The sequence below is a fragment of the Medicago truncatula genome, chromosome 8 (assembly GCF_003473485.1).
Source record: "Medicago truncatula cultivar Jemalong A17 chromosome 8, MtrunA17r5.0-ANR, whole genome shotgun sequence".
Taxonomy (NCBI): Eukaryota; Viridiplantae; Streptophyta; class Magnoliopsida; order Fabales; family Fabaceae; genus Medicago; species Medicago truncatula.
The window spans coordinates 7,080,186-7,091,799 of record NC_053049.1 but is presented as its reverse complement, the minus strand read 5'-3'; the positions used below and the strand labels follow the sequence as shown (position 1 = coordinate 7,091,799).

The 11,614-nt window shown below is 36.5% G+C and overlaps 1 protein-coding gene across 2 annotated transcripts; it reads left to right on the top strand.

Moving 5' to 3' along the window:
* The first annotated feature begins 2,550 nt into the window (after positions 1-2,550).
* Positions 2,551-11,208, top strand: LOC11424341 (helicase sen1). 2 transcript variants are annotated; one of them, XM_003627209.3, is made up of 8 exons: positions 2,551-2,700; positions 3,869-5,349; positions 7,205-7,393; positions 7,643-7,738; positions 7,817-7,979; positions 8,091-8,220; positions 8,302-10,068; positions 10,235-11,208. In XM_003627209.3, exons 2-8 carry the CDS (start codon positions 3,987-3,989, stop codon positions 10,646-10,648), a joined length of 4,122 nt encoding a protein of 1,373 aa, XP_003627257.2. In that variant the 5' UTR covers positions 2,551-2,700; positions 3,869-3,986; the 3' UTR covers positions 10,649-11,208. The 2 variants fall into 2 exon arrangements, with proteins under 2 accessions (XP_003627257.2, XP_024629105.1); XM_024773337.2 differs by lacking the exon at positions 2,551-2,700 and having other exon boundaries at positions 4,339-4,503; positions 4,665-5,349.
* The last annotated feature ends 406 nt before the right edge of the window (positions 11,209-11,614 follow it).

The following is an 11,614-nucleotide window of genomic DNA, read 5'->3' as shown; positions in this document are numbered from 1 at the left end:
TCATCACCGATCAAAAGCCATTTTATCGTAATAAGAAAAGATAGAACATTCACCTTGTTTAGAAAGTATAGATTTCTTCTTGAACGTTAGAGATTCTAAAAATGTCTCCTTGATAAAATCGATCATTGAGCTCTTTTTAAATCGATCGTTGAGCTCTTTTTAAATTCTTGATGTAGCATCAATCCATAATACTTTGTGAGATTGCATGTTCAAATGAATTGCAAAGTCCATGACATGATCATTGTATCGTAGTGATCCCCTGCTATGGAATCATGATATTCATTTGATGGTCGTGGTAAAGCTCCATTGATGAAGTGATGCATGTACTTTGATCTTAAAGCTATTGTCATCACAAGTGACCAAGATTAGTAATTGTTACCATATAGTAATAATGGAGTAACAAGAAGAATGTGTGGATTTTCACTCGGGTGCATGAAATAGGCGCTAAGAGTATGATTTTGGTATCCTTTGTTTTTGGTGACTGTGTTCACCATCAATATTTTCAACCGACTTCAACATACTTGTTGATAAAGAATGAAAACAGGAGAAGAAAATTAAAAGATGAACCAAATGATAACATGCAATTTTATTTAACATCCTCATTTGTCTTTTATTTATTTATTTATTAATTTATAATTTTGTTTTAATATATCCATTTCAACGTAATATAATTGCTTTTAAATTCAACTTTTTCAATTGAAATTTATTAGTCAAATATTTGATTATTTTTTTCATAATTATTATCTACAAGGAAATTAATTTATTTCCTTTCATAGTGACTTATTTGTTTTAATATATCCATTGCAACGTAATACAATTGCTTTTAAATTCAATTTTTTCAATTGAAATTGATTAATTAAATATTTTATTATTCATTTTAATTAATTATTAGTCTCTATAAGGAAATTAATTAATTTTCATTTATGGTGACTTTTGTTTTCAAATGTTTGAAGTTTGAACTCAATTATTTTATAATTTTATAATTTAGTTATTTTTGACCAGAAACTTAATTAATTTCAAATTAATTTTTCCTATGATAATCATTATATTTTCCTTCGAAAAAACGTTTATCATTATTTTTGATAGTTTCCTCAAATTTTTCATAAATAAAATAATGGTTAATTTTTTTTGTTCCAATTTTATCCCTTAGTTGAAATAATGTCTGATCTAATCATAATTTAAATTTTAAATAAAATATTAATCCTCCTTAAAAAAAAATATTAATCCAATTCTTAAGTCAAATCAAACAAATCAAATAATAATCCAATAAAAATAAATCAAATTTAAACTAATCATAATTAAAATTGAATTTAAATATACAACAATAAAAATAATAATACTAAATGACAAAATTTTATCCATGTGAGTTTAATTCAGTTGGCAAGAATAAAAATATTGCATATTATATGCAGGCCGGGTTCGAACCGTGGTCACTTAATTTCTCCACATTTAAAACGTGTGAGCTCTAGCCATTAGGTTACTTAACAAAAAAATGACAAAATTTGTCCGCCTTCAAGCTAGTACCGTATAAATTAAGGTTTTTAATTGTTGAAAAAACTATTTTTTTATGCAAATGTGGAGCTTCTATATTCATTCTTAACATATTTGTTTTATTTCAAAAAATATCTCAAAAAAATACACTTACACACATTTTATGAACCACTTATGATGAATTTATTTTAATATTATTTTAATTTGAAGAAGGTAAATTAGCCCACCCAAATTGATACCGAGAGAATCGAATCTGAGAGCTCGAGGAGGAGCACACACCCAGATCCCAAGCCAATACCACCAGGATAACCAAGTAATATTATTTTAATGTCATTTAAAATTTTTTCAACTTTTATTTAAGATAATTTAATTCCATTGATATTTTTTAATTGGGTTTGTCTAACATGTGCAATATTGCACATGTTAAGGTAACTAAAAGTAGTAACTTTTTATTGAAAACCAACAATTATTGATTAAAAACTACATATTTAATATAAAAAACACAAGTTCCAAGTTAAAATTACTACTTTAAACTTCTTAATATGTGCAAATTTGCACATGATAGAAAAACCCTTTTTAATTTAACTATTTTAACAATTTTTATTAAAATAGTTATTCAATGTGAGATGACCATCCTATTCCCATCATTAAAAATATTGTATATAATAATTAATTTATTCAAAAAGTAAATAAATAACATGAATAGTAAAGCTTGGGGCAAAAGATTTGCACCACTAATTAGATTTTATCACAAACGAGTATTTTGAAAAAAAATGTTATTACTTGATCCAAAATCAACGGACAAAACAACTCCTCACGCGCCACAATTTACGTGATATCCAATCTCCACCGTTTACACATATCGTTTTTAGCCTCCGCTACTATCTTCCGAAACTACCCCTACACACACCAAAACTTTACAACAATACCCTATCATTAAATAATAACCAAACAAAATCCCGAAATTACCCTTCACCGGAAATCACTTAACGGTGGCCGGAAAAATCTCCGACCGGTGAGATTCGATCGATATTTTCCTATATAAACCCAACACCGCACCCTCTTTCTCTCATCAAAATCGCATTCTATTTCTCTCTCTAATAATCTCTCTCTCTCTCTAGAAATTTTTCTCTCTCTACAACTTGTACCTATAGATATAGAGCCAACCCTCTCTTCTATTGTTCTCTTTTCTGTTAGAACTGAGAAGAGGTAAATTCTCTTTCTCTCTCTTCTCTCTCTCTCTAGAAGACTGATTTTAATTTTTGATTATTTTTTTCTCGATTTTTGAGGATTGGTCGGTGAAATTGATAAATTTGAGTGATGGAAAATTGGGAAGTGTGGATAAGAGAATTGAATTTGTTAAGATATGAAAATGGTGGTGAATAAAGGAAAATAGGGTTGACTAATTAATTAGATTTGTGCATTAGGGTGAATTAATTAGTGGATTGATCTATGTATTAAGATCTAAGGGTATATGGATTTTTTTAGAATTAGAATGGGTGTTTGGTGAAGATAGTGTGTGATTTGTTTCGTTGTTGGATGTTGGAACCCTAGAAATTTGTTGGTTGTTGTGTTTACTGAGGTGTAGTTTTCTGGAAATTCTGTATCCAATCCCACTATTATCACCGGGTGTAGTTTTTTATGGTTTGTTTAGTGTTTTGTTTTCGGAGTTTGAGGGAAATTTAGTGCCTTTTTTGATCTGGATTGATGGGAGTTGAGAACTGTATTGTGATTGTGAATTTGTCATATGTATATGTATGCGTATCTTGTTTGTTTTATTGGAATTAGTTTCTGTTCTTTGTATTGTGATTGTTGATGGGAGCTCTTTTCATCGGTGTTAATTAGCTATGAAGCACGGATACAATTTGGATTAGGCGTGTGTCTGACCCTGTATCAACTTATCAGCGTTTGTGTTGTGTCCTATGTCGGTGTCTGTCCATGCTTCATAGTTAAATAGCTTTGGATGGTTGCTTGAAGTTTATCTTTAGATATGCTTAGGGTTAGTAGTGTCATCTAGCTGTTAGGTTTCGATTTTCTATTAAGGGGTTCACTCTTTATCTATTATATATTGTGTTTTTATGCTTTCATTTGTTTAATTTGGATCATTAATTGTACATGATATGAGGATAGTTTGTGTTTCTAGATTATTAACTTTACAGGATGTGAAGAATTAAACATATAACATGTCATCATTATTGGTGATTATTGGCATGCTGTGGGTTTTATTCTTTTTGTTCTTGTAATTGTTTGTTTTGGTTCATGCCGTTGGGGTAGGATACAATGTTGTCGTATGTTTTGTAAATTAGTATATGATTTTTTTATCTGAACTGTAAATTCATATTTATAAGACCCTTTTTTCCCTGTGTTTGATTTGCAGATTCACCGTCTTTCTTCATCGTGGGCATGACATGTACATTGTTGCTTCAAAAAAATACTAGCAACACATCTGTTCAACGTTTTATTCAGAATTTAGTCTGCATCCTTATGCATATTAGATGGGTTCCGGAGGAAGACCGTTATTTGATTTTGACCTCAACGAGCCACCTACAGAAGATAATGATGAGAAGGATAGTGTTTTCTGCTTCCAGCCCCAAAAGACCCAACCATCAACAAATTCCCATTCTTCAGACTTACTTGTAGCTTCTACTGCTGCTCAAGGAATAATGAATAATCACGCATTTTCTCATGCCTCAACCGTCTCGGGATTTCAACCTTTTATTCGTTCTAAATCTGCAAGTGTCCCTGGCGCGGATTCTGATCTTAAGAATGCAGGAGATTCGGGTGCAAAGTCCTCCTCTAAGTTCATTAAAGACGAGGATGTTAAAGTTAAGGAATCACACATATCTGGCTTGACAAAAGCACAATCTACAGAAAGGGAAGAGGGTGAGTGGTCTGACGATGAGGGTTTTGCTGATGCAAATGGAGGTAATAATCCGCCGCAACAAAGTCATGCTCCAGAAGAACAAACAACATCTGTAGCAGTGAATGGAAGTTCTGCAGTGGCTTCTGACAGTAAGTCTAGCAATATCAAGAGTTCTAATTCTAATAGTTTAAATGATGAAAAGAATAGCCGTGCTTCTATAGGTCTAGAATCAGATAGTAGTGAACAAAAAAACAATGGTATCCCAAATTCAGAAAGCAATGTAAAAAGTGAAGCTTCTATTGATGCACAGGAGGAACCTGGTTTAGTTCCCAAGCAAAAAGAGGTGAAGGGTATTGAAGCAAGTCATGCAATTAGGGCTGCAAATATTCCTGGGAAGAGGAAGATTGACCAACAGAAAGAGAAAATGTTGGGAAAGAAACGTACTAGACAGACCATGTTTCTTAACTTGGAAGATGTCAAGCAAGCAGGTCCTATTAAAACCTCAACCCCAAGAAGACAGGCTTTCACATCGCCAGTTATAAGTCGTACCGTGAAGGAAGTTCGTACTATTCCTGCACAAGTTGAACGTGCTGGAATAGCTAAGGATCCGAATCTTGTTGACTCTTCTTCTGGTGAAGGTGTAAGTCAAATTGAAACACATGAACCTAAATCTGATTGTAATGGTGATAATTCTATACAATTTGGTAGGTCTAGGAGGATAAACAGTGAGGCAGAACCTCCTATAGAGGCCAATTTACCACCCATACCAAGGCAGGGGTCATGGAAACAACAGACAGATTTGAGGCAGCAGAAGAATGCATTTGTTTCTAATAGGAAGTCGGGACAGAGTGGTCAAAGCTCTAATGATGTTAGACTGGGAAACAAGAAATATCCTTCTATCAAGAAGCAAGCTCCTGTCAGTTTTCAGTCCCAGGACTCATCGGTTGAACGCCTCATACGGGAGGTAACCAGTGAAAAGTTTTGGCACCACCCAGGTACTGAGTGTTCATATTATATCCATTAGTGCAAAAATACAATTTTATACAATTTTGCTCATGATCTCTTTTGTTTTTTTGTTCCTTGCACTTGAGTCGTTTCTGATTTCTCATCTTGTTGCTCCCTTCCTCCAGTTATCAGACTGTGAGAGTCATAACATTGGAGAGACATGCAAAGGTGATGACAGTTGTTTTTGGAATGGAATTTGATATTGATTTGATAGCTTTCACTGGTTTACATGATTTCCTTATGTAATCCAGTCACCATCATATGCCTCTCTGTGTTATGGTTCTCAAGTTGTCATGTTTCTTGAGAAAGAACAAAAGATAACAAGTGGAAGGGCAACCTGGTGCTTTACTTCAATTCAGTATGTTAACAATTATTATATCTCCTGTCTCCATGTTCTCTATGCTAATTGCTGAATTTATACAATAATATGTGGGGTTATTTGATTTTCTGAGAGGGGTAACCTTGGCGCAACTGGTAAAGTTGTTGTCATGTGACTGGAAGGTCATGGGTTCAAGTCCTGGAAACAACCTCTTGTGTAAAAACCAGGGTAAGGCTGCGTACAATACACCAATAATGGTGGGACCCCTTCCCGGACCCCGCATATGCGGGAGCTTTAGTGCACCGGGTTACCCTTTTTTTTATTTGATTTTCTGAGGTTTTTCTTTTACAAATGTATGTTTTGAATGCAAACTATTTATGTCACACCAAAATCTTTTAAGCCAAGTTTTTACGACAAGGTTGGTTTAAAAGACCAAGTTCATAGTTATTCAAGGAATATAATGCATAGTTACTACAGACACATGCTACTCCTATATTCTTAGTCGGAAAGGGTTTCACGTTCATTCAATTACCTGCGCTTATTCAATAGAAGATCATTTGATGGATATTCAAATCTCTTGATATTGGTAGTTTGCATAGTGAATTACTATGTAACGATTTGGTTGTGGATGTACACAACTGCATATTGATACTACATGGATTAGTGAACCATAATTTCTTGTCATATATTAAGTTTTGGCTGCTTATAAATAATTCGTCATAGAGATCCGGCAAAGTTTTTAGTTGGCTGTGAACCATGACTTTTAGCAGGAATGGTAATTAGGGTAGACTAGATGGAGTATATTCCAAAAGTTAGAGGGGAGGGAGACCAACAAAACTAAAGGTTAAACTATTAAAAATGTTATAATTGACACAATTTATCTATAGACACGACACGATCTATGATAGGACATCATGGTACTTGTTTGTTGTTGTAGATAAATAATTTGACATTCTGTCTGTGATAAATCTTTAGAAGATGTTTCTCAGACTTGTGAAGTGATAAGTTAAGATGCCTCCCTTTTTGCACGAGTAGGCAAGGTAGGTTAAACTTTTAGATTTATCCTGAAAGGGTGGGGGTCACTTCAATTGTAGGTATGTAGAAAGCACATAATATAAACAACTAAACATTTGCAGCAAACAAAAGCAAAAATGTTGTCTGCGAGCTTGAAGAAAATAAGACAGGTAGGAATAATGGTAGAATATAGAATATATGATTATACACAGGGAAGAAAAGAGTGCATCTGTTTATGGAATTGTATGATGAAAATAATCCATTTGGAGAACTTTAATATGTATTAATCACTGTTTCAGACAGGTCATCCTAATATTTGTTGGTTAAAGCTTTATGTTGTAGTATTACCAACACACTGAGCTAAAATGCATTCGCTGCTTTTATATTAGTTAATGATTACTTATTTTGTTGTCCCTCTAAATGTTTGGATGCATCCTTTAATTCTTCGAAAGTTTGATTGTTATTTATTTATATATTATTATATGTGACTAACTGAAGATCCCGTGGTTCAGGAGAGACCGATTTAAAGTGTGTTCCTGGAAAGTTTGAATCAGTGGAAGAGTATGTTCGAGTATTTGAGCCTTTGCTTTTTGAGGAATGCCGTGCTCAACTTTACAGTACTTGGGAAGAATCAACAGAAACAGTGTCAAGGGATACTCATATTATGGTGCGGGTGAAGGCAAATGAGTCAAGAGAAAGAGGTACTAGTTCTTAACATTAATCTAAACTCCATCTGTATGCTAGAAGCTTCATTCTGCCAACTTCAAGGAGTTTAATTTTCTTTTATTGTGCTTGTATTTTTTGGGTACTCAGCCATACTTTTGAGGACGTGTTTCTTGCTTTCTCCGTGCAAGGTTCAACAAACATGATCCTACAGTTTGGTGATATATCGGTTAATTGCCCCTCTTCGTTTTTGTTAATTGTGGGTTTGTTTTACCTCTCTCTCTTAGGTTGGTATGATGTGAAATTACTTCCAGCACATGAGTTCAAATGGTCATTTAAGGAGGGCGATGTTGCAATTCTTTCAACCCCTAGGCCTGGATCAGGTTTGTTGTCAATAATCTAGTAGAGCCATTTTTCTTTTCTTAGTTCAACTTTATTGATAATTAATTTTTATTGAGCAGTCAGATCCAAGCAGAACAATTCATCTTTAGGTCACGATAGCGGGGAATCAGAAATCACTGGACGTGTGGTTGGTACAGTTAGGCGACACATACCCATTGATACCCGCGATCCTCCTGGTGCAATACTCCATTACTATGTGGGGGATTCTTATGATCCCAGCAGGCAAGTACTCCTTCAAGTTTTCGCATTAAAGATCCCATTCAATTGTTTTGTTATTATATGCACTTTTCTGGGTCCATAGTTATATTCAAATGAGATTGGTCTTTTCTTCAGGGGTGACGATGATCATATCGTACGGAAACTTCAAACTGGAAGCATCTGGTATCTCACAGTCCTTGGTTCTCTTGCTACTACACAGAGAGAATATGTTGCTCTGCATGCATTTCGTCGCTTAAACATGCAGGTAAATATATATGATGAAAATATTCTTATATCTAACAGTGTGTCGATGGTTTGCAATTCTGACTAATTTCTCACTTTTCAGATGCAAAGTGCAATTCTGCAGCCTAGTCCTGAACACTTCCCGAAATATGAGCAGCAGACCCCGGCAATGCCTGAATGCTTCACGCCAAACTTTACCGAGTATCTGCGCAGGACCTTTAACGAACCCCAGTTGGCTGCAATCCAATGGGCAGCTATGCATACAGCTGCTGGTACAAGTAGTGTGGCAACAAAGAGGCAAGAACCTTGGCCTTTTACTCTTGTTCAAGGACCTCCAGGAACAGGAAAAACACATACAGTATGGGGAATGTTGAATGTCATTCACCTTGTGCAGTATCAACACTACTACACCTCTTTGCTTAAGCATGTAGCTCCTGAAAGCTACAAGCAAGCTAATGAGCTCAATTCAGATAATGCCCCTACAGGGTCCATCGATGAAGTTCTTCAAAACATGGACCAAAATCTCTTACGAACTTTGCCTAAACTAGTCCCAAAGCCTAGAATGTTGGTATGTGCTCCTTCTAATGCTGCCACTGATGAGCTTCTTTCCCGTGTCCTTGATCGTGGATTTATTGATGGAGAGATGAAAGTATATCGACCTGATGTAGCACGGGTTGGGGTTGATTCTCAGACACGTGCTGCCCAAGCAGTTTCTGTGGAGCGGAGAACTGAACAACTTTTAGTCAAGACTCGGGAGGAAGTTATGGGATGGATGCAACAGTTGAGGAATCGTGAAGCACAGTATACTCAACAGTTGCACTGTCTTCATAGAGAACTGAATGCTACTGCTGCTGCTGTTCGTTCCCAAGGATCTGTCGGCGTTGACCCCGACCTTCTCATGGCCCGTGATCAGAATCGGGATGTTTTGCTACAGAACCTTGCCTCTGTAGTCGAAGGCAGGGATAAGGTTCTGGTCGAGATGTCCCGCCTTGCTGTTTTGGAAGGTAGGTTTCGACCTGGCAGTGGTTTCAATTTGGAAGAGGCCCGTGCTAGTCTGGAGGCCAGTTTTGCCAATGAAGCTGAAATAGTTTTCACTACTGTTTCTAGCAGTGGCCGCAAGTTGTTTTCTCGTCTTTCCCATGGATTTGATATGGTAGTAATTGACGAGGCAGCCCAAGCCAGTGAGGTGGGAGTTCTTCCTCCCCTTTCTCTTGGGGCAGCACGATGTGTTCTTGTTGGAGATCCTCAACAGCTTCCTGCTACAGTTATCAGCAAGGCTGCAGGAACCTTGATGTACAGCAGGAGTCTTTTTGAAAGGTTCCAACAAGCAGGATGCCCAACAATGTTGTTGTCTGTTCAATATAGAATGCATCCCCAAATTAGGGATTTCCCTTCTAGGTACTTTTATCAGGGGCGCCTTAGTGACAGTGAAAGTGTGATTAAATTGCCTGACGAAGCATACTATAAAGACCCTTTACTTAGACCTTATATATTCTATGACATCAGACATGGGCGGGAGTCTCACAGAGGTGGATCAGTCTCCTACCAAAACATACACGAAGCACAATTTTGTCTCCGATTGTATGAGCATATTCAGAAAACAGTGAAATCTTTGGGTCTGCCAAAGATTTCTGTTGGCATAATTACTCCTTACAAGCTGCAGTTGAAATGCCTCCAACGTGAGTTTGAGGAAGTCTTAAATTCAGAAGAAGGGAAGGATATATATATCAACACAGTAGATGCTTTCCAAGGTCAAGAGCGTGATGTGATCATAATGTCTTGTGTGCGTGCATCGACTCATGGGGTTGGTTTCGTTGCTGATATACGTCGAATGAATGTTGCCCTTACACGTGCAAGAAGGGCCCTTTGGGTATGAAATGAATCTCCTAATTTCTTCTTACATGTCTTTTTTTTACCAAATGCCCAGAGCCACACTTATTTCTTGATATTAATAATCTAATGTCACCACATATTTTTGTACTGAATGCACAAAACCACACTTTTGCTTGATATTAATAGTTCATTATAATTGACAGGTGATGGGAAATGCAAATGCTCTGATACAATCCGAAGATTGGGCTGCATTGATTGCAGATGCAAGATCCCGAAATTGCTACATGGACATGGATTCTATTCCCAAGGACTTTCTGGTGACCAAGGGACCTGTTTACACACCATTGCCCGGTAAACCACCCTCAAATATGAGGGGAATAAGATCAGGCGGGCCAAGATATAATAGATCAATGGAGATGCATACGGAATCCAGGGTGGGAGCACCATCTGAAGATGATGAGAGGATGAATGGCGCTTCAGCAAGCTCCAGAAATGGGAACCATCGTCCATCAAGGTATTTAACCGAGAACTCCTTGGATGATTCCAGAGATGCTTGGCAGCATGGCAATCAGAAGAGGCAAGGTTCAACTGGAACCATGGCAAAGAGAGACGTATAGCCATTGCTTTATCTGCAGATTCTTCTTGTGCATCGAGACCCTTGGGGTGGGGGAGTTCATATGAGCTATCTGATTTTGTCATTTTGTGATCTCATCCCCCGGGGCCGCGCTGCTGAAAGCTCTTGGCCGGGGGGGCTTTCGGGGGAAGCTGCATGAGCCACAAATACACAAACAAGATGAAGGAGAGCATGTAACATGGGTAAACCAACATATGCTTGTTTTGGTTCTAGCCATTTTGTCGCCATAGCTGCTGGGATGTGTTGGGGGGGGGGAAAGACCGCAGACATTTGAACGAAGAAGGCGGCGGGGGAGAGAAAATACTCAATTTTGTATCAAAATGAAAGGAAACGAGTGCATAATTTTAGGGATCTATGATGGCAGTTTGCTGTCAACTGACTTTTGTACATACGTGGGATTCACAACAATGCTGTAGCAAATTGTTTCTTTCATAATTTTATGACACAATGGGAAATGTTTCACTTCCAAAGGAGAAGAAAGGAATTAGATTACTTACAATAATCAGAATGTGTTTGTATGGAAATTTTCATTATTTTATTTCATTATTTATTTATTTGTTTATTTCATTTGTTGAGCTATTTTGTCTCTGAGATAGGTTACTTCTGATGCAATGCAACCACATCAACACCAACACTGGCATACAATCTTATGCCGAGGTTGTGATTTAGGCAACAATGTTATTAATCTGGTGATTGCAAAAATCTAATCCTTTATTTGGTGGAAAAAAATGATTCCTTTTGCAACACTTTCATGTTATACGATTAGATTAGACCAACGAGCATTTAGATTAATGTAAAAATATAGGAATTGGGAGAAATAATATGGAAAGAATTTACAGGTTAGGTGGTTGATGTGATGTACACCATTTACTTCTATTTGCATTGCAGGACCTTATTATAGACACTAGAAATGAGAGTCATACTAATACCTACTCACTTGTCATGTTTA

Coding starts and splice junctions, on each gene's coding strand:
- LOC11424341 (XM_003627209.3), top strand. CDS start 3,987: ATGGGTTCCGGAGGAAGACCGTTATTTGATTTTGACCTCAACGAGCCA. Junction 7,394..7,642: donor AAATGAGTCAAGAGAAAGAG/GTACTAGTTCTT, acceptor TCTCTCTCTTAG/GTTGGTATGATGTGAAATTA. Junction 7,739..7,816: donor AACCCCTAGGCCTGGATCAG/GTTTGTTGTCAA, acceptor TTTATTGAGCAG/TCAGATCCAAGCAGAACAAT.